Consider the following 24243-nt stretch of genomic DNA (forward strand, 5'->3'; position numbering starts at 1 on the left):
TACCGCGAAACGCCTTTTTCGGAGTTTTTGACAGCACGAAAGCACTTTCAAGTAAAGAACTGTCAAAACACACGTTACCTCAAGAGCTAACGTTGTCCTTTCGTTGATCGCAGTACTGCCAGATAAGTCGCTTTTAAGCTTTTTGTCCCGTTTTTTTAGCAGTGAATTCGAGCATTGTTTTCCAAAATTTTTGATTGTCCTCGTTTTTTGAGCACTGCTGCGGCATCAATGAATTAATATTTCGGTATACTACTCGACCAACTTGCAGTTTCAAAGCAGTGCTGCCGTTTTTTCTATTTCATGACCTGTTGTCAATGTTGTCATTGTATGTCATTCATTCAAATAGGGTTGTTTCCATCTACAAATCTTAGGGCAGAATTGTATCCCAATAAATTATTTTGGATTATAAGAACATGTTATACTACTTTTAGGGGACCTGTAATGACCATATTTATGTAAATATTGAATTTAAAATATGTTTTGGCACACGTTACTTGACCAAACTCGTAACGTCATTGAAGATTCTGATGACGTCACAACTCTCGGATTGACACTGTTGACAGTTAGGCGATAAACAACAAATGACAAATGTCAGTTGACAGTTCGTATCTTCTACATGTGTATGTAGTTATCAAAAATATTTTCTAGTATCAAAACTATAATTCCTACTACACACAGTGTGACCAGCCCTAGATTTTTTGAATTTCCCGCCATAATATTGTGTAATATTTCAGTAGTCAGACTTTTTTTTTCGTTTCTAGTAGCTGTAAGCATCACAATAGTTAATATCCTGTATGTGGCCTTATACTGATAATAACGTGTAGTATGCACCTGGCTTTATACTTTTTGGTTGTTGTGTTTATGGTAATTTTAGTTTAATAGAGAACTGTCAGATTTTGGCGGAGTGCCGTCGACCAATCTTATGTATGATTTGATCTTATTTAGTTAATACGGTGTATCGATGTAGTAAAAGAAATATTTACTGAGCATTAAATCAATGGATGATAACAAAATGAATGACAAATATATGCACTCTTATAGCAATATAATATATGTCGATGAAAACATACCAGGGCCTTTTGAGGACAGTGTTGAGTACAATAATATCGTATATAATTTAAATTCACGGTTACTAAATTACTGCAAATGCGATTCAATTTGCACTATAGAAACCTGCCAGTGTTTGATAAAATCAGGAGATGCTAATTATGAAATGGAAGGATATAGATTAAACTTCCTCAAAAATACTGGTAATTTATCTTATCCAATTATAGAATGCAACAGCTTATGTACTTGCTCAGAGAGCTGTGGTAACCGTGTGGTTCAGAAAGGACCTATTGATTGTTTAGAAGTTAAAATGTGTAGAAACATATCTAAGGGTAAAGGAATTTTCACTACGCAGTTCATTCCTAGAGGTACTTTTATATGTGAATATGCTGGTGAGATTTTAACTCTTGAACAAGCTAAGAAGCGGCATAAATTAAATGAGACACTCAAAAAAATGAACTATATCTTTTGCCTAAATGAATATTGTAATGAAACACAATTACAGATGATTGTAGATCCAAGTGAGCTGGGCAATATTGGTCGGTACATTAACCACAGCTGCGATCCTAACTGCATCATTGTGCCTGTCAGAGTCGATAATCCTCTACCCAAATTGGCTATATTCTCTCAAGAAGATATACATTATGGTTCTGAAATAACATATAATTATGGCTCCAACAGTTTTGGTAATTCGAAAGAAGTAGAAAATAGGAAAAAATGTTTATGTAGCAGTAACAACTGCTTTGGCTTGATGCCTTCTGACAAATATTAATATGTTTGTTGTGTTGAAAATGATGCTGTTGCAACCATGCTGATTGAATGAGCAATATATAGTGAAAACCAGGTTACCAATGCTTTGATGTAATTAATAATTCTTAGAAAATAAACGTTATGTTGTGATGTATGCAGTAAACCTTTTTTCATTTTAACTTATTTTCTTACACAAAATGCTCTATCACCTTGTCAATCTTATCACCAACCTGACCACATATAGTAAAATACAATAAAAAAAATTGCTGTATAGGGCACAACCGAAGCCGGAACCCATGACTTTTTGCCCCACCCACATACAAACAGGTTAAGCAGAGTTTTTTTAGTGTTCTGTATTTTAGCTAGAGAGAATAGGTAAAAAAAAATCATTACTTGTATGAGAAACCAATTATAATTTTCAATTTAATTTATTTATTTCAAAAGACAACAATGGTTCATAATGGTTAGTAACATTTAAGGTTTAAAACTAAGTGTTAGTAGAACAAATACAAAAAGACAAAAAGAAAAGCGAAAAGTACAGCAACAATAACAAACAATCACCTGGTAGCGGTCATGATACCCTCAAAATGTCGCACAACAGGTGAGTCGTATCGGCTCGCTACCGACTCTGCAGAGCAACGAGGCAATACTCTTTCGTATTATGGCATAGTAGTCATCTGTATGAGCTTGTGCAAACATGCCCGATGCGCTGCAGAAACGGGGCAGCCCCAACAACATCATGACACCATTATTATATTGGACGCGCAGGGAACTGATGGTTTTCTGCGTAAAACTAGTCCAGAGGCTGCATGTGTAGAAAACTTGACAATAGGCTTTAAATAAAGTTATTTTTACCTGTTGGCTACACCGTGCAAACCTTATTAGCATGTTGCATCGGACCGCTAGTGCCCTGCGCTCCCGTTCTATATCTAATTGGGTGACATAGTGTCCAAGATACTCAAATGTATACACGCGCTTGAGCTCATTATTAGTAAGTTTTATGCCAGGTACATTTTCCAGTAGCTTGCCCCCGACGGCCTTAAAACCATATATTCGCTTTTCTTAGCGTTATACAGTAAGCCATATTTACTTACGTATTCTTCACATATGCTGAGTAGTTTTCTCAATGCCCTGACTGTTGGACTGAGCAGCACCATATCGTCTGCATAGCTGATGTTGTTGATACTAACATCATCAACTCTGCATCCTACTGGAGCGCTGCTCAACCCCCCGATTAGGTCATTAACGTACAGGTTGAATAGCTTGGGGGAGGTTATACCCCCCTGCCTCACCCCACACTCCAACCTGTACGACTGAGAAAACCTACCAGCCCATCTGACGCTATTACTCTGGTTAAGGTACCAATACTGAAATATTCGGAGTAGCTCCGCCGGTATTTTTTGCTCCCTTAACTTATTCCAAAGGACATCGTACGACACGAGGTCAAATGCCCTTGATAAATCCAGGAAACAGGCGTATATAGGTGTTTGACGCTCAGTGTAGTACTGCACCGTGTGATTTAGTCTTAAGATTGCACTTTCCGTGGATAGTCCCGGGCGAAACCCGAACTGCGCATAGTGTAAGTTTAAATGCCTTCCAAGTTGTGCGTCCAGTAGGCTATCCAGTACCTTAGCCAGCACAGTAGCAAGTGAGATTGGCCGATAGTTGAACTAACTAACTAACATCGCCAGTTTTATCTTTGAGGATTGGCACAACAATGGTCTTCATTAGGTCATGGGGAAGGTAAGAGTGAGAAAGTGTTTATACTGAGCCCGTTGTGACCCGGTGACTTTCCTCTGGTCATTTTGGTGATCACATGCAAAGAGCATATAATCACTACGTTCTATCACATGTTTGACCTGTGAATTATGATATATATATTGTTCTATTTGACATATATATTATATGGCTTTTTGGAACGGCATCCATAACGTTGGATAGGCACCTTTCAGGAACGGAATCCGTAAAGGTTATTATGACACAAGAGCAGAAAATAGGAAATTCGCAATGAGTGGTAATAAATTAAAACACGACAAAGGGAGTGTTTTAAATCGACACGAGTTGCGAATTACCTATCACATGTGTATCGTACAATGTTTTACAGTACATATGGCTCTTTAAAGTTTTGACATATGCACGGAAAGTGCTCATTCCTGCACCCGTGCAAAGTAGCACCATATGTACTGTAAAATACAATCCAAGCAAGGCTATAAGCGTACATGGTAATTCTCAGGTAGTAACATTTCTGTCAAATGTGCTTTAGAGTAGTTCAGCAGAAAGAAGTTAGAGAAATAAGCTGTCATCCAAATGACTGAATAGGGCCTTAGTCCATATATTCCAAGTCCTTAATAATTTTCCATACAAATATCTAATTAATTACTATATTTTTCTCATTTATTTGTTCCTCAAATCAAACCATAATGTATGGTATGAAGATTCCATTAACTTATGAGCCACTTAATGTCCACAGAATAACAAAACTCATAGGGGCAGAGCTATGTACATGTGTTTCCAAATGGGAGACCATGTTAACAAAACGTGCTGCGGCGCCCGTTGAAGATTACTCCGCAATCAGGCTCCCCATCTACTCAGCTCGAACATTAACACCAGTGGTGAATCATTATTATATTATATTATTATAACGAGCCCATTGTGTCCCACTGCTGGGCAGGTGAATCATTAAAAAAGGTATATCATAAAATTACTATTATTACTTAAAATGTATGTATATTATTTAATATCTTTTTAGGGTTACGTACCAAAGAGGTACAAAAGGAACCCTTGTGGTGGGACTGTCTTTGTGTGCCTGTCTGTCCGTCTGTCTGTCACATCACTAAATATCTCGAGAACCACTTAAGCTATCGATTTGTAATTTGGAATAGTTATGAACAATGCTAACCCAGACGCATTGAAAGCATTTTTTTAATAACTATATAAAATGCCCAATATGAAGAGGGGGCAAAATTTCAAAGTCTAGTGACTAGGTCAAGTGAGGTGTCATTTGAAAGAGATTAAATTAAACATTCCGATAGGTTATAGGTATTCGCGGGCTTGGTTTCCGCAACTCGACGTCCTATTTCGCGCCTATTTTGGGTGGTGGGTTGTCGGCACTACTCTTGCCAACCCAACTCTACCAAGAAGCCTAGCAGACCCTTGATGTTGCCGACGACTTCTGGGAGAGACCCCTGCGAACCGAGGTATTGTGCCCGGTACTCTGCCAACCCTAGGCATTCAAGAATGACGTGGGCGGCTGTCTCCTCTGCCTCCATGCATGCTCTGCAGAGGGGGCTATGTGTGACATGTAGGGTTAGTAGGTGTTTGTTTAGTGGGGCGTGGCCGGTTATGGCCCCAGTCAAAAGCCGGAGCTGTGGCCTCTTTAGCTGTCTAAGCCTCCTCGACAAACCGAGATCGATTGTCGGGAGGGCTTCCTTCCCCTGCCTGCAAGTGCCTAGGTTAGACCAGTACTGTTGGTGTTTTACCTTGGTGTTGAGTCGCAGCATGCTTCCTGTTGTATAAACTTAAATCTTAAATTATTTTTCTATGAAGTTTTAAAGCATTTGTAATGGATTCAAACTCTCGAACCCCTTTTAAACCATTTCGGGGATGATTTTTTAAAAACGCTGAAATAACTTATTTTGCATTCTAACAATATGCCATGATACAACGATTCAAGTCCCGCACTCACAAAAATGTTTGATCTCCATACAAACTTTCAACCCCTTTTTAACCACCATGAAGGATGAATTTTAAAAAACGTTTCAATTAGTTTTATTATTTCTTAATGAAATATCTGTTTACGAAGTTTCAAGTTCCTAGGTTAAACTAAATTTTGAACCCTATTCAAACCGTCAACCTCTATTTAACCCTTTTAGGCGATGAATTTTTAAAAACGCTGAAATATTTTTTCTTGAATTCCAGCAATATGCCTTTATACAAAGTTTCAAGTCCCGCACTCAAAAAAATGTTTGATCTCCATACAAACTTTCAACCCCTTTTTTCACCGCCTTGAGGGATGAATTTTCAAAAACACTATATTTAGTTTTCTTCTATTTTAATAAAATACCTTTTTGCAAAGTTTCAAGGTTGCGTTGCTAGCGTTTTTTTTTGTCGTACACATGCTTGGTTTAATCAGTTAATAATATTGATATAATTATTTACAAATTACTTAAAAGGTAACAACAGATCCGCACTAAAATATCATGAGAGGATATTTAATTTCAGAAGTAATTGGTGTAAATACTACCACAATGGTATCTTTATAACATTAGCAACATGTGCGAGTGAGACACTGCACCCCACTTTTGCTATCTCAAGTGGACCGTTATCTCTAGTCTGGTACGTACACCTTTCTGGCTCAGTGATAAGGTTCAATTTAGTGTGACAAAAAGGGTAAAGCATGCTCCACCCTTTATATCTCCATGGGTATGTAAAACTTGCGCCTGAAATTATACTGTTAGCAATACCTTGGACTTGACACATGGATTACTGTAAGTGAAAGCTACTTTTCTGGGCTATAACCGCGAAAATCGAAGTTCGTCAATTGCGGGCATTTTTCTCTATCACTCTTATTACGTCACAGTGTGAGTAAAAGTGCAGTTTGATGGGCCGTCTCGCTCGCACGGCGTCAACACCCATCCCGCGTAATTTAATAACTAAAAATAGTCAAACTTACTCTAAAGACGTAAAAAGGTTTTAAATTAATAGATTATAGTGCAAATACTTACGACAAGTGTTATCTTAATAAACAGTTACTGTGTAAGACCAATAAGTGTACCCAAAAATGAAAGTGTATTGCAGTTGACATTTAAAAAAAAATAGTTTTCTAAAAATAAACATCTACTCCTATGCAGTTGTCCAGATCAGTATTTATAAACATTTCGAAATTAAAAGTGATGACAATTACTGTTATAATAAACAAAAGATTTAAATTGCTTAACTGCCGCGAAAACGGCACAACTTTCAAAAGTCAATGACCTCACACTGAACTTTAATAAGTGCAAATAAACCGTGCAATTTCAATATAATAGTGACAGTGAATATAATTACTTGCTTATACTGTGACGGAACAAAATCCAAAATCATTAAAACATAGTATATAATGTTGCATACAACCTTCTGTTGGTCATTTAAATTCAAATCAAAACACGAAATGTAAACAAACCATAAGCCAATAGCAGCGTAAAAGACCCGACCAATCAGGAGATACTACCATAGATAAGATAGACGAATGAAACATAGAGAGCTATTACTATAAAAATACGATTTATTCATCTCAAATAATACCAGAAGCTTTGTATGCGCAATAAAATGGGCCAACCAACGAAATGTGGTCATTGTGACACCAGAATCTCGAGCAGACGTTCACTAGACTGCTCCTATTGTCAAGTGCGGTACTGTGTAGACTGTCTAGAACGAATAGGAGTGAGTGGCAAACGATACACTCTAATGACTATAGAAGATAAGAAAAAATGGAAGTGTCGAAGTTGCTGCGAAAAATCACTACCACAACAACCAAGTACCCTTTTGCCTAAACCTGGCACGTCAATGCTGCCGCGCTTAGTATACCCTCAGCCGAAAGTCAGCACCTCCAGACAACTACAGAAGTTACAGAAGCCTCATATTAACGACTCAATTGTAACAAACTCGTCCACGGAAAGCAATGCACTAAGTGAGCTAGGTGATACAAAGTCTTCTCTAGCGGACATAACAATAACGCCAAATAAGCCAGCTTCAAGTACAATCGTAGATTTGAATATCTCGCCAAATAATCCTCAGTTAATCACACAAAATGGATTAGCGTCTTTACAAAACACGCTGGCCCTGTCAGTTGCTGATTTTGTAAAAATAATAGATGAACGTCTAGAAAATCAAAAATCACCAAGTACACAGGGAACTGACCAAAATGTAACCAAAAGTACGATTTTGGAATCTCACACTTCGAACAAGTTTTTAATCCAAAAACAAAACACAACAAAGAACCCTATTACCATAGAAGATTTTAGTAAGCTTCTCGACGAGAAATTGGAATTAAATAACCAGGCAATAATTTCACGTTTCAAAAATATTATACAGTACGAGATTCATGCGGCAATATCTTTATATAAGTCAGAAATGACCAAAAAAACTGATGATCTATCTACTAAGCAGATAGAAGACAGTATAAAAAATCTAAGCCACAAAATACAGATAATCGAAAATGAGAAGAATGAGCTACAAAAAAACATACAGCGTATACAAGAAAACACCTCACAAACGGGCTCAACAAAATACAATCAAACTATAGTACTACATGGTCTACACGAATACTATGGAGAAACAGAGATAGAAGTCCATCAAAAACTTATGTATATATTCCGAGACCTAATGAATATCAATATAGAAAATTACATTGAAGAAGCTCGCCGTATAGGTAAAAGAAAACAATCGAGACCAGTGGCAATAGAACTTAACAGTAAAAAGATGATAAAACAGATACTACAACATAGACACCTTTTCCGAAATACCGGTCTTGCAGTCACAGAATATTTAGATGATATTTCTCTGAATACAAGAAGACAACTAACAAAGATTCTACAGGAAGCCAGGCGTGCAGGGCATCATGCTGTAATTACAAATAACCAATTATTAATAAACGGTAAAGTCTATGAACCCTGCAAACAACAAGACGCAACGCATCAAGGACAAGACTTACCAAGTATACCTGATAACACTACACCGCTTACACAAGAAACTGAAGTCATTGCAGACAACCTAACAAACAATCAACCGAGAAATCATTCCTTTCGGAACTGATTTTTCGATTTTTATACAAAACGTACAAAGCTTAAAAAACAAAATGCAAATATTAGAAAGTTTCTTAAGCGAAAAACAATACCAAGCAATCTGTCTTACAGAAACCTGGATTAAAAAGGACCATAAGGACTACATTAACATACATGGATATCATCTTGCCGCAAACTTTGGTCGATCTGAACACAGAGGAGGAGGCACGTCGATCCTGCTAAAAGATGGCATCGAATACAAGGAGAGACCCGATATTACAGAACTTTCAAAAGAGCGTGTTATAGAGTGTTGTGGTATAGAAATTAAGCCAGACATATTATTAGTGACTATTTACAGACCTGACCGTAGTATAGAATCATTTTTCGAAGTTTTAGATCAACTTATGTGTAAATTAAAACTAAAAAGCCATATGCATGTCATTATAGCAGGCGACTTTAATCTTAACAAATTCCAGAACTCAGTTTACTACAAAAGGCTAATTAATACAATGCTTGAACTTAATCTCCACCAAGTTGTAGATGTACCAACCAGAGTAACAAGTAATACAGCCACTTGTATTGACCTCATATTCTCTAATTATAAAAACTTTGAACTGAATGTAGAAGATAAAGGACTCTCCGATCACAAATCTTTAACGTATAATTTTAAGCTGAATGTAAATTTGTCGAATAACATGTACACCCTCAAAAGAAATTTTAATAATAACAATGTACAGAGATTTAAAGCAGCCCTAAATGATATCAATTGGAACAAAATTTTAGCTAAACACAATAACATTAACACTAATTACAATATATTTCACTATCATTTACTCAAACTCCTAAATAAGATAATTCCACAAAAAAACATTAGGCTTAATAAAAGTAAGCGTAAGCCTTGGCTAACAAAGGGTCTTAAAAAATCGTGCCTCCACAAGAGATTATTAAGAACTATAGTTAACGAAAATGACAACGATGTGTTTAAGAAACATTATAAGTCATATTCAAAAATCCTACAAAAATGCATAAAAAAATCGAAAAAGCTTAGCTACATCCAGGACATGGAAAAATCTAATAACAAAACTAAAACTATGTGGCAAGTAATAAAAAAGATAACAGGAAAAGACACGAGTAAACAACACAAAAATATAGAACTAAGAAATCAAAACACTATAATTAAAAATCCTCAGATCATCGCTAACACATTCAATGATTACTTTAGCTCTGTAGGCCAAAGCACGGACACAAATCAGCCCCGTGGTCGCCCTTGTCCTTCCCCATCCATCAAATCAATGTTCCTTCAGCCCGTCACTGAATTAGAAGTACAAAGAGTTATAAAGAACCTACCAAACAAATGCACTTGCGGCTTTGACGAAATACCCCCAACTCTAATAAAGGCATGTAATGACGAACTAACACCACCGATCACATTATTAATCAACCAGTCCTTCCATGAATGTTGCTTTCCTGACAAATTAAAAATAGCAGCTATAAAACCAGTTTTAAAAAAGGGCGGAAAACAACATAATATTGCCGACTACAGACCAATCGCTCTTCTACCCACAATCTCAAAAATATTTGAAAGATGCATGGCTGACCGAATTTATAACTTTCTAGAAAAGTTCAACTTATTAGAAGAGAACCAATTTGCCTTTCGCCAAAATCGATCAACCACCTTAGCAGTCTACACATTTATCCAAGGAATACTGGAACACCTTAAAACTAAAAACTACGCTATTGGTCTTTTGTTGGACATGTCCAAAGCCTACGACAGAATTTCTCACCCAATATTACTCACCAAACTGTATGAAATCGGGATTCGTGGCGATGCTCATAATTGGTTAAAATCATATCTTAACAATAGGCAACAGTTCGTACTAATAGACCATCACTATAAAGATTCCGACAAACTAATAAAACAGCAATCTAAATGGCACACCATCAATAGTTCTATCCCCCAAGGTAGCGTATTAGGATGTTTGCTGTTCCTAATATATATAAACGATCTTCCTAAAATAACCAACCACAAATGTATCATATTTGCTGACGACGTGACCCTCCTGTTTAGACATGACAACGACTCCAATGACTACTCCTACATTAAGGAAACTTACACAAATATCACAGACTGGTTACAGGAACACAATTTAATAATTAATACAAATAAAACAAAGATAATACAATTCAGACCCTATCAGAAAAAGCCTACCGATTTAACACCGCTGTTGCAGGATCTAAAAATAAATGAAGACACAGAATGCACTTTATTAGGAATAACTATTGACACTCATATCAACTGGACAAAACATATATCAAAAGTAAAATCAAAACTATCTACTTTCCTTTTTGCCCTGAGCATTCTAAAGTCAAACACTCATACTGAGTGCGCGTTGTCCGCATATCACTCTTACGCTCAAGCTTGGTTACGTTACGGTATTATGTTATGGGGTCATAGCAGTGACGCTCATGATCTCTTTATAGCCCAAAAAAAATGTGTCCGCATACTAACTAATATACAACAAACCGACAGTTGCAAGAAACATTTCACCAACCTCCAAATTTTGACTCTCCCCTCTCTCTACATTCTAGAAATTTCAACTTTTGTCCGAAAGAATATAAAATTATTTGAATATTGTAAAAGTGCACGTCGAAATAATAAGCTCTCACCCCCGGAACCAATTTTAGATATCTACAAAAAAGGCCCTTATTTCAGGGCCATCCAGGTTTACAACAAACTGCCCAACAAAATTAGAAACATAGAAAATTTAAAGTCATTCATATCAAATTTAAAATTATTTTTAATGGAGAAGGCATACTATTCCGTCCAAGAGTTCATGGAAGATAACTTTATTTTGTAATTACTAATGATATTCCCTTATTGCATATTATATATCCCTAATTAACACCTTGTGTACTGAAATGTTAATTTAGGTACGACTATTTAATTCTTAGTTCATTCTTTAATAAGTTTAGACAATGTTGTTTATATTTAATTAAGAACATTACATGATAGAAACTAGAATACCTAGATGTAAGATTATTTGCAATGCCCTAACAGGGTGCCATGTGTTTTCACACTCTAATATAACATCTATTATGTACCATGGTTTCGCAATAAAGATTTCTATTTCTATTTCTAAAAAAGAGAAAGATCCCCGCAATTTGCGAAAATCAGTTTTCGCGGTAGGCCCCCTGTTTATTTAAAGAGTGACCACAGAGTTGACCTCTGGTTATCTTTCAAGTCTGTATAAGTAACTATTTGTACTATGCTTACAGTCCGTCTCTTATCAAGAAGTTAACCGTCGAACCCGCCGGGTTTCGTAATTTTAGTCTAGAATTATGATTATACAGGGCGTCTATTTAGTCACCTGCAATAATTTACGTAGTGAATATATAGGTCATAATGTGCAACTTTTTGGGACCAACAGGGTTGCCACCCGTACTTTTATAAAAAGTATTGTACTCTATTTTAGCTTTGTGTACTTTATATTTTACGAAGCACTAAAAGTACGCCAAAATACTTTATTTACGACCTTTATTCATTAATTATATTTTTTTAAGCGAAACATGCAAATTTTGGATATTTCATATCTATATTCACCAGGAAAATACATTTGACAATGTTCCTGAACGCAACCTTAAGAAACAATGCTTCCATTAAGCTTATCAGAAATGAACTACTAGTTTATTTAAATTTGTGCATGCCATGCTTACAAGCTATAAACATATTTCAAGCTGATAAGAAACTGTTAGCCAGTGCGAAATCAAACAAAAAATATATATTTAAAAAAATACAATAAAATACTTTATTTTTATGCCGTGTACTTTTTATTTTTGTACCGTCAGACGAGAAATACTTTATTTGGGGCGCAAAAAGGTGGCAACCCTAGACCAACCCCAAAATCGCAAAAAAATGGCTGGTTCATACATTTTGGCTGTCTGACCTTGAGATTTTCTATGGGAGAGTATTTTTTTTTCGATTTCGGGGTTTATTTATTTAATCTTTATTACAAATGGTGGACTTAATGCCTTAAGGCATTCTCTACAAACTGGCATTTAGTTTAGGTACGTCCACTCAACAACCGTGTGGTGTGTGAATAAAATGGTATTTTGAACAATTAAATCTGGACCGAAATTAAATCCTGTAAGGTTTGTTGAATTTGGTATGAAAGCTTGAGTGCTTTAATAGACGATACAAATCATATTTAAATAAAATCACCATACGCTCAGATATTCGGGTTTCCGTCCGTTCGTGGACGAAAACTAAATAATATTGGTATGTCTACTCGACTACTAAGATTTTCTTTAAAAAAATTAGACCACTGATAATATTTGGTTTTATTATACTTCTAAGTTTACATATGTACGTGCAAAAATATTACTTAAAATTGCTAGAAAAGTAATCAAAGGTTCCATGAAAATTTCACGTTTGCACTTTTTTTCTTGGTTTTATATTCCTCTGAAAGCACGGATGCGAAGCTGCAACTAATATGTTTTATTTAAAATTCGCTACGTGCGAAATATTATAATTTATTGTTATGTAGATAAATCGCCAAGGTTGCCAAGGATCGCGACAACTGGGGGAGAATAGTGCAGGAGGCCAAGTCCCACGAAGCGTTGTAGCGACATCGGAAGTAAGTAAGTAAGATCTAAGATCTATTGTTTCACATTCAGGTTTGTAATAAGTTCAAAATTGTGCTGTATGGTAGGTTAATGCTTTAATTATACTCAATTCTTTGTAACAACTCCGTCAAGTGGAGAGCTACTGACTTGATCCCCGTACGTATGTTATGCGAAAATGTGTAGTTTTGAGTTGGCTTAGAATCAGATTCCGAACATGCCACAAGAATTCAGTTAAAAAACATAATACAATCTTTGCTACGTACGACCTACGAGTTAAGGCTGGCAATGCATGCAAGTTATAGGTATGCAATGCAGTTAATAGCTTTTCTTGTTTTTTACCCGACTTCTTAAGGAGGGTTAATTGGCAATTGAATACGTTAAAAACACATTTCGTGCGATACTGTTATCCTTGTTTTCGTTACTACCAGTGTCAACAGACTGATTAAGTCGTCTTTTTCAAGAAATTTGGAATCACCCAAGAGCCCCGGTGATTAATGTTTTACTCGCAGAACTGCGAAATTTCTAGCATATATTATTATATTATCTGAGAGTTAGCCACGCATTAGTGATTTTAGGGTTCCGTACCCTATTATTAAGCTTACGCTATCCGTCTCGCTGTCTGACAGTGGGTACTATCTTCAGAACCGTTATAGCATTTTTTTCTGTTACCACTATAAAAAACAAATACACTGGAACCTCGATAGCACGACTTAGGGAGGTTCTTAATGTTTTTATAAGTTTATGATCTTCTTAATGAGGTTTCGATTTACAGAGGTAACACGCATGCAAAATCGATGTAATTTGGCGTACTAAAACCTTTTATGCAGCGAGCTCTATCGCATGACATGACCCGTCACGGGTCGAAACTTGAAATTTACGCTTAGTTTGTATTTATTTATAGTGCCCCATACAAACAGTAAAAATAGAATTAAATGAATAAGAAACGAAGGGGACCCCATATACAACAAGCGTATTTTATTGTATTTTTAAAACGGTTAAGTGTAATTTTGCAGTATTCTTACCCCCGTTGCACATTGTTTTTCATCATACTAGCGAAGAAAAAACAAAATTTTAAGCATGTTTTAAGCGAAATAATTCTTAGATCTGTTGAAATTGACATTTCAAAAATTCGTTCGCCAAATTGTCATTATTTGACAGGTTAGGTAGGTATTGAAGGCACAGACCTATCCGGAATTCAGCGACGGTTGAAAAACTCTGTAAAAAAATTTTAAACGGCTATTCAATTCATCAAATTAAATATTTATATTTATTTTAACCATATCTGATTTTTTTTTTTGATTGTCTTTCCCCCTGTCTGATGAATAAAGAGTGCTTATTTAATAGGTAGTACTCCTTCGCCGTGAGTCCTAGTAGCGAGTTAAGGTGCCACGCTTGAGCTCCCGAGAATGCACCGTGCTGATGGCAAGTACACATTTGATCTATCCGGTGTCAGAGGATGGATGGGCATAGAAGCAATATCTGGTTCTCGGTTTTCTATTGATCATGGGTTAGCAAAGAATTATCATGTTTCTATAAAATGTCTGATGCTTTCATTGTCAAGTTGCAAAACACGATACCTATAATGCTTTATTTGTCCACAGAACACATGTTCATGCGTACATTATTATTTAAATAACCAACTCACGTATGCAATCCTTCGTTATGTTTTGTTTAGAGTTCCGTACCTACCTTTTCTCGAAGCGCTTCGTCGTTTTTTTTGAACCCTCATAACTTGGGTTTGGATAATATCAGTTTTTTTTTATGATACAGGAGGCAAACGAGCAGATGGATCACCTGATGGTAAACGATTACCGCCGCCCATGGACACCTGCCATAATTCTCGGGATATAATGTCAATAGTTGACTTAAGAGCGTGCGACTTGCAATCCGGAGGTCGCGGGTTCAAACCCTGGCTCGTACCAATGAGTTTTTCGGAACTTACGTACGAAATATCATTTGATATTTACCAGTCGCTTTTCGGTAAAGGAAACCATCGTGAGGAAACCGGACTAATCTCAACAAGGCCTAGTTTACCCCTCTGGGTTGGAAGGTCAGATGGCAGTCGCTTTCGTAAAAACTAGTGCCTACGCCAAATCTTGGGATTAGTTGTCAAGCGCACCCCAGGCTCCCATGAGCCGTGGCAAAATGCCGGGACAACGCGAGGAAGAAGAAAAAGTTGACTTATTAAGCATAAAAAAATCAATTGCATAGCTCTCATACTCTAAATTTTATCCATATCTAAAAACCCCCGATCTCGTCACTGACTCATTCACTCACTCTGATGATCATCAAAACCCTTAGGGTACTTCCTGAAGTCCTAGGAAGCTTGAATTTGGTATGTAGGATAGTATTAATATACAAACAATAATAAAATAATGAAATTTATTGTCCCTAAGCGGGTGAAAAGGGGCGTGGAATTTTGTATCGGGAATCAATAACCGCTGAACCGATATAGTTGAAAGGGTCTAGCAGGCTAAGCGAACTAGAAGTACCCCCAACGACGGATTTGGTCATTCTTTCAGGTGGTGTACTGGCAAGTCCTAAGAACACTATAGAGCTTACTACTTACTGCTTAATATCAGTCCTCGATCTTCTTTTGTTTTCGAGTTATTTAGGATAATGTAAAATAATCAGTCGTATCATTGAAAGTGGCATATTTAGTAAACTGTTCAAGTTAGATTAACAAAACAAAATTATATTTGACAATAATAAAATAGGCTACAACATACATATTTTTAACCCACGTCATGTACTTATACTTGCACACTGTATCATTCGGTTCATTGTGTAAAAAAACATTTAATTTTTCTTCAGATTTATGTTTTCACTTTTCGCGGAGGTACACCTCCAGAAAAAATATGCATGGATAGCCACCAGAAGGGCTAAGATGGTCGGCTCTTTATCATTTGTCACCGTGCCTGTCACGTTCTAACAAGCATGTAAGCGCGAAAGTGACGGGCATAGTGACAAGTGATAAAAATGGAACCATGCTGCTACCGCAGTACCCGCTAGATACACATATAAAAATATTTGCGTAAATCTTCGTGCGTCATGTAAAAAAAAATCGAATAAATAGTTAGGAGCATATGTAAACAAAGTACTAGTGCAGGGTGTAGATAAGTTAGTATGTAGGTGTGTAACCTTTTCTTATAAACCTATTTATAATGCATCTACGATGACATGTCAACGTTGATAATGATAACAATTGACACATATTCTAGCTGCATATGTTTTATTTGAATTTTGTGTTAGAAAATGGATAACACTAAGTTTAAGTCTCGTGAAAAAACATTAAAAAATATTGATGGGAAGAAAAATTGCATATAAACTGGTGGTGTTATCATTATCAACGTTGACATGTCATCGTCGATGCATTATAAATAGGTTTATAAGAAAAGGTTACACACCTACATACTACCAACCAATGTGTTACCTACCAATGTGTATATTTTATCAATTTCTGTATCTGTTTTTTATGTAGTGTGCAATAAAGAATTTTATTATTATTATTTGTCTGTCTTACCATATCTCGGGACCATGGGGTCCCGGACCTTTGGGAGGCATGCGTGGGGCCGAAGCCAACAGCGCAGAGGCCCTTTAAGACAAATTAATCTAAAAGCAAGGGATACACGTGGCGGATACCATCCCCGAGCGCACAACATGATACATCCGGAGATGGTCCCCGCCAGGTGCAAAGACTATTGCAGTGCAGCACTTTTGTGCTGCGATGGGATCTAAGGTCATAAGGCTATTGATTTGAAAGTTGGATGGACTGGATAATGGGCTATGGGAGGAGACTAACGGACACCTGCCGTGACAATCAGTCTCGGAATTGTTTAAGACAGGTGGTGACTCGCCAACTCATTGAGTGGGCCCCACAACGGCCGCACGCACAGTGCGACAATAGGGCAACACTTTGGAGCGGCTGTGAGGTTGTCGAGAGGTGAGTCTGCGGCAGCCAGATCCCGGTAATCCGTTCAGCAGGCCGCCGGCGTTATGACATTTTACACTTCCAACCTGGAGCATAGGTCCCGCTCTTGCGACTCCACTCTGGCCGGCCGGTGAAGGCAAGCGCAGAGGCGAGGGCCAAATAAAAGGACCCTCTGGAATAGGGGTCCGCGGTGTCGCCACTCACCGTCAGCTCGCTAACAAGCTGCCCCCGCGGGTTTATTATTATTATTATTACTAACTTATCTACACCCTGCACTAGTACTTTGTTTACATATGCTCCTAAGTACTTATTCGATTTTTTTTTGACATGACGCACGAAGATTTAAGCAAATATTTTTATATGTGAATGTAGCGGGTACTAGTGGCTTATCCATGCATATTTTTTCTGGAGGTGTACCTCCGCGAAAAGTAAAAAAATAAATCTGAATAATAATAAAAAAAAATTACACAATGAAGTATAAGTACATGACGTGTGTTAAAAATGTGTATTTTGTAGCCTATTTTATTATTGTCAAATATAATTTTGTTTCGTTAATCTAACTTAAACAGTTTACAAAATATGCCACTTTCAATGATACGCTGATTATTTTACATTATCCTGAATAACTCGAAAACAAAAGAAGATCGAGGACTGATATTAAGCATAGAGTGTCCTTAGGACTTGCCAGTACACCACCTGAAAGACTGACCAAATCCGTCGTTGGGGGCACCTCTAGTTCGCTTAACCTGCTAGACCCTTTGGTATGTAGATAGTTTTTGTTATGGGGAAGGATAAAGAATAGTTTTCAACCCCAAAATCACCCTGTAAGAATTAGAAATATTTTACATGAAAATGTATTTGATAAGAAAGACGAAAATAAACAAAAAATGAACCGTCTGATTTCACCTTTTCAGACTAAACGTTAACTTCTATGAAATGGGTTTTAAAAATTCTTTTAAATTCTAAACTTTCTGTCTTGCTCTCAAATAATTGGTATTAACCTTATTCGCGGAATAGTGGGTAGATATAAATAGGTATTTATTTATTATGTTCGCATCTTATTCGGTATCGGTACTTCCCACTTTGTTTACATATATTCGGACCATATTATTAGTTTTGTGGAATGGAATTACTTGGAAGTCCCTACCCAAATTTGTAACATTAGTGGGTTTTTGTATGTGTTGTCAAAACACTGTCTGGAAAACCCTGCCCTAGCCGAACCGGCCCGGCCGGTAATGCGCTAGAGACGCAGCGCCGAGACCCTGCACAAGAATGTCGTGTAGATAGATACCTATAAACGTTGAACCCGAGCGGGCCGGCCGAGCGATAATATATGTACCTAATATAAGTTGTCTGGTGAACAGCGGAGCCGCGAGTTGCGTGGCGGCAGACGGCGACTAAACACGTAGTCGGGCATTCGGCAGCGTCCACCTTCGGCTAGCGAGGAACGTGCCAGAATTTGACGGCCAATTGGAGCAATCATCTCGTTGAGAGTAAACAAACCGGTGCGTATAACTTTATGTAATATTGGCCTCTTGCATGCCGTGCCGATGCCGGTAGCGAATCTAACTCTATCCTATCTTACGTGTATCTTACAATGTTTTGTTTTCCTGTAGTTTTCCTCATCTTTGTTTTAATTTTTTCTAGACTTCCATGCTCGGCTTAACGGTTTCGCTAATAAAAGACGTGAGTTCTAACTGGACACAAGTTCTTTCAAAGCCCCGTAGACCACTGCTCGTGTCATGCATAACGTTTTTAAACTGATTCATTGTAGATTTTCAATAACCAAAGGATGAAAGACACTCATTTCAGTCGAGGTAGAAAAATGCTGCGTTTCACCCGAGTTAACCACTCTACTTTTCATTTTGAAAGAAAGTAAAATATATGTGTATTTAAAAACATGACTAATTATAAACTTTTTCCATCACAAACATAAATGTGAAATGAGAGCCAAGTGCAATATTAAGAATATACATACGTCGGCAAAAGTATTGAGATCTATATGGATGCCAAGTTCTAGTTCACTTGGGATGTACCTAATTAAAGTAAGGAAAATACTAACAGAGAGATGTACATAATTAAAGTTCAGGATTTAGGCTAGTTTTTAGACGTACAGGCTACCTATATTATATTTGTATATGTTACTTATCAAAAATTTAGTTTGTTCGTTTAAAAGCTAGCCAAGAACCAAGACCAACTCAGAACTATAATTAAATTAAATTTTTATTTTTTTGCAAATTCAGTTCAAGTCGCACTATTGACTAGCAAAGAACATAACAAATCATTTTTCATTTCTCATGCTCTGAAAGAGGGTCATTGTTAATTTCTAAAGTCAAGCCGACACGTCTGCGCACGATGCTATTAAACTTAGAATAAAATTGAAAAGTGGAAAAATGACTCAAGTCTCACACCAGACAGTAATTTTTCCACTTTTAAATTAATTCTAGGGTCATTGTTGATCTAAAAAGTGTGCAGAAAGTCATATGTTTCTGCACTTGAGCATTTAAATTTCCAAGTACGGTTTTTTTTATGATAAGTAATTGTAATTTGTTTTTAAATAGATTTATTATACAATTTCCATTCTGATTTTTAACTCACCATTCCATAAATGACGATACTTTTACCTAAATTGTTAATTGAAAGTACCCTCAAGAAACGCTATAAAAATGTTTAGTCACGTGCATACATATAGTGATTTTTGTATTTTCTGTAATAAATCAAGCATTTACATTTATAAAGTGACATTTGATGAAGTGAAACTGCTGATGATGATCAGAATGGAACTCTTCAACGACGCATAGTACACGTTTGGCGATTTCTCCTCTTCGCTGTGTTTCTTAAGTAAATTAAATTTTCAAAACGAATTTTTGTCAAGTTCGAGTTCTGATGATGGGGTCTATGAGGAATCGAGTGAACTCTTCAAATATGAAAGGCATACATATAGTGATTTTTGTATTTTCTTTGACAAATCAAGCATTTACATTAAAAAAACTGACATTTGATGAAGTAGAACTGCTGATGATGATCAGAATGGAACTCTTAAACGACGCATAGTACACGTTTGGCGATTTCTCCTCTTCGCTGTGTTTGTTAAGTAAATTAGATTTTCAAGACAATTTTTTGTCAGGTTCGAGTTCTGACGATGGGGTCCATGAGGACTCGAGGGAACTCCTCAAATGTTAAAGGCATATATATAGTGATCTTACTATTTTCATTAACAAATCAAGTATTTACATTTCTAGAAGTGACATTTGATGAAGTGGAACTGCTGATGATGAACAGAACGGAACTCTTGCATATCTCAATTATGCATAGTTCACGTTTGACAATTTGTTCTCTTTGGCAAGCAGTTAGGTTTTCAAGGCACATTTTTATATTTCTATCCTATTCAGTTTTTTTAATAATTATCTGGTGCTTTATTTCATACATGGTGTGAAATAATTTATCTTAAATACAGTCGAATACCCTATTGCGGGTATCTTACTTGAAATGTGTCAAGGTAGGTGCAGTGGCAAAAAAAAAACATGTTACCTCCTTTTCTACATAATTAGGCGTAGGACGCTGTCTTTTTAATTTCATTGTATGAAATCTAAAATCAATAATAATCATCTTTCTCCGGTCTCCCTCAATGAAGTCGGTTTTTTTTCTTAAATTATATAGCTATGCTATGACGTTTTAAAGTGTTCTTGTGGCATGTTTTTGTTAATTTTCCGTTGTTTAAGTAAGCGTCCTGAATACATTTTATTCTATTCTATTCTATGCAAGTTTTTACCCATTGATTGATTTTGATTAATTTATATTAAGTTCAAGGTTGTTGTGGAATGTTTTGTTGTTTATCAGATTTCAAATGTTAGGGTTTGTAGCTTTGTAGCCCAAACGGCTATAGTAATATAAAATCAAACGGTTAAAAAAAGTTATATATAACAATACAACACTACACCTAAATACAAGAAAATAATACAAAGAATACAGCAACTCAAGTAGAGGTAAACAACAGGCGGTCTTATCGCTAAAAACGACCTCTTCCAGATAGTGTCTCCACTTTCCATCAGGTGTGACTTAATACTGGGCCAATCGCCGCTCAGTTTAAATTACAAAAAAACAAACTTTACTTGTTTATTTTTTGAATACCTGACGCCTGGCGATAGCCTACGTAATGTAAGTACTCCAAAGCGGCAACAACGCGAGTAAGGAAGACTGAAAGTGAAGAGAAACGATCCACTTTAAGTACCCACTGTTCTATTCAATTCGCAGTGCGCTAACGACGTCCGTTCTGGTCATACTGATAGTCATGAAGCTCCCAATCCAATTATTGGGTTGGACTGGGACCTACCTCATAGTATGCTGACTAATATTTAATAGTCGAGGTCGACTTATATTCTCTACAATTTTATTTGAGAATTTTAGTTCGCTATGGCAATCTGTTATCCGCTTGCCTCAACGAGGTGTAATTTTCGAAACATATTTTTTGTTTTGTACCTATGAGGAAAATTTAAGAAAATATTGAGGACCTTGATAATAGGTAAATATTTTATACTTAGCTTACCAGATTAAGCAAAAAAAAAAAAAAGAAAATTTAGGAAAGGCGTCGAGTGTTTCCGCATACGAGTCGTATTATTGTTGTGCTAGTTAGATATTGCGGCCGCTCCTTGTGGACCTCCACTTATCGACGGCCTAGGACTGGCCAATCTTCCCTGAACGCGTCCTAATCGTGATCGTGTCCATATGCTACCTCTCCGGGGTCTGTCTCGCCACTCTCCCCGCTTCATTTGTTTATTTATAAATTGATTGCCTGTATTCGGACCAATAGTATAGTTATTATCTTCATTTGGTTTTCCTTGAACTTTTTTGATACTTTTTGTGTATTTATTTAATGTAACTTTGATTGTGGTTAAGTAACTTTGAAGACACCATGTTTAAGCAACGAGATGAGCTATGCGCGTGTGGTGTTTTTTTATGAGATATACAGTTGATATAAGAGTGATTCGCGTCTTTGAAAATAATATACGATTAATATATATAGTACCTACCTGGGCGACCGAGCTTTGCTCGGTTATAACTATTTATTGTAATATGGTGGTGTATAGGTGATAATCTACATAAACTTAAAAAGTAAAATGTGAACTGACAATTATTATTATTTACAATCGATTTTAACCTTACAGCACTTGTCACAGAGTAACGCCATCTATTGTCAATTTCTCTTATTACATAAGTCATTTTTTTTACTAAATTAAACTTGTCTAAAACAATAAAAATTAAAAAATGATATATAAACTTGAACATATAAAAAAAAAGTTAGTCACCGGGCGAGATACGATCCCGTAACGCTCGTTTAGCAGTCCACGTCTTATCCCGCTGGACCAGACGGACAGTGGCCGGCAACACGAAATTAGCGACCATATTCTGCGTCGATAGAAAAACTCATGAAAACTCGAAAACACGCGTTTTCCCAAACATAAGACTAATCTAGATAGATTGTGTACCCCCAAAAACCCCCATATACCAAATTTCAGCGAAATCGTTAGAGCCGTTTCCGAGATCACAGAAATATATATATATACAAGAATTGCTCGTTTAAAGGTATAAGATATATATATATAATGTTATATATATTAGAGATGACAAGGTCAGGCACTGGCGCTGGAGGACCTAAACATACATATCTCAACACCACTAGGTGCCCACAACACAGTCTTCCAGGCAGAATGTATGGGCATCATAATGGCAGCACACGCAATTGCCTCAAGGAAAGTATTGGACTACCCCATCCGTATACTTTCTGATAGTCGGTCAGTACTACAAGCTCTGCAAAGTTATACTTTGACCTCAGGGCTAATCTACGAATGCCACAAAGCTCTGTCAGAGGTAAGCACCACCACCATCGTAACTATGCAGTGGATCAAGGGACACAGCAACTCGCGAGGGAACGATGCGGCCGACATATTGGCGAGAGGAGGCTTGGAACTGAGGGTGGCAGGACCGGAGCCAATTATACCTCTGCTTTATGCCTGGCTCCGGAACATGCTGCGACACAACACCAAGGTAAAACACCGACAGTACTGGTCTAACCTAGACACGTGCAGGCAGGCGAAGGAAGCCCTCCCGACAATCGACCCCGGTTTGTCGAGGAGGCTGAGACAGCTGAAGTGGCAGAAGAAGAAGTGAAAGAAGAAGAAGAAGCCACAGCTCCGGCTTTTGACTGGGGCCATATCCGGCCACGCTCCACTAAACAAACACCTACTAACCCTACGTGTTACAGATAGCCCCCTCTGCAGAGCGTGCATGGAGGCAGAGGAGACAGCCGCCCATGTCATTCTTGAATGCCCAGGTTTGGCAGAGTACCGGGCACAATACCTCGGTTCGCCGGGGTCTCTCCCAGAAGTCGTCGGCAACATCAAGGGTCTGCTAGGCTTCTTGGTAGAGTTGGGTTGGCAAGTGTAGTGCCGACAACCCACCACGCAAAATAGGCGCGAAATAGGACCTCGAGTTGCGGAAACCAAGCCCGCGAATACCTATAACCTATAGCTACAAATCAGTTTTTTTGGATTAAAAGGTATAACGATTATTTCGAAAAGGAATTCCTCGTCCCTAAATTATACGAAAATGATATACATCTTCTCCTAGTTGGATTGGATCCTTAGATTGGACCTGGGGAACTGACCCTTGCCCCCCCCCCCCTCTTTTTGGGCGGTAATCACGGACATCTCGTGGCTACCAGGCTAAATCAGCTTTGACCTAAGGAACAATCGTGCCAAGCGACATCGCCTGAGACAGAAATGCATAGGTACTCACTGCTCTTGCTCCAGTAGTCGTCGGACGCAAATATTGTAAGAAGAAATGAAGCATAATTTGAAAACTATAAGTCTTACCAATACATTTCCAAAGACAATATTGTAGAGAATTAATTATATGGAGACTATACTTCTCCTAGACATTTTTATTGTAGCTTTCACTGTTTTCATGAAAATTTATAAAAACTAAAAAAATAAAAGTGGGGGGTTAGGGAGAGAAACAGTAACTTCTCGGCGTGTTTCTACTTCTATTTAGTCTTATAAACGTAAAGGCTATATGCATTGCAAGCCAAGTTTCGTGCTTTCTGCTGGAAGGGACCATACCTCCATACTAAAT

The 24243-nt window shown here is 37.2% G+C and overlaps 2 protein-coding genes across 12 annotated transcripts in view; both read left to right on the forward strand.

The window, feature by feature from the left end:
• Positions 1-482: 482 nt before the first annotated feature.
• LOC133519823 (probable histone-lysine N-methyltransferase set-23) lies at positions 483-1960 on the forward strand. The gene has a single exon (XM_061853942.1). It carries the CDS (start codon positions 998-1000, stop codon positions 1817-1819), a length of 822 nt encoding a protein of 273 aa, XP_061709926.1. The 5' UTR covers positions 483-997; the 3' UTR covers positions 1820-1960.
• Positions 1961-18456: 16496 nt separating this feature from the next.
• LOC133519830 (inter alpha-trypsin inhibitor, heavy chain 4-like) overlaps positions 18457-24243 on the forward strand; it is a 50045-nt gene continuing 44258 nt past the window's right edge. For 7 of the 11 annotated variants that reach the window (XM_061853971.1, XM_061853988.1, XM_061853998.1 and 4 more), the window contains exon 1: positions 18458-18617. The gene's annotated coding sequence lies outside the window, so the exon portion shown is untranslated. Of the gene's footprint in view, positions 18618-24243 lie in introns of all 11 variants that reach the window. The other 4 variants (XM_061853955.1, XM_061853963.1, XM_061853979.1 and 1 more) reach the window with 1 other exon arrangement.

Source organism: Cydia pomonella, chromosome 1, assembly GCF_033807575.1.
Source record: "Cydia pomonella isolate Wapato2018A chromosome 1, ilCydPomo1, whole genome shotgun sequence".
Lineage (NCBI taxonomy): Eukaryota > Metazoa > Arthropoda > Insecta > Lepidoptera > Tortricidae > Cydia > Cydia pomonella.

Excerpts from the sequence above, each read along its gene's own strand:
- LOC133519823 (XM_061853942.1), top strand. The coding sequence starts at position 998 with ATGGATGATAACAAAATGAATGACAAATATATGCACTCTTATAGCAAT.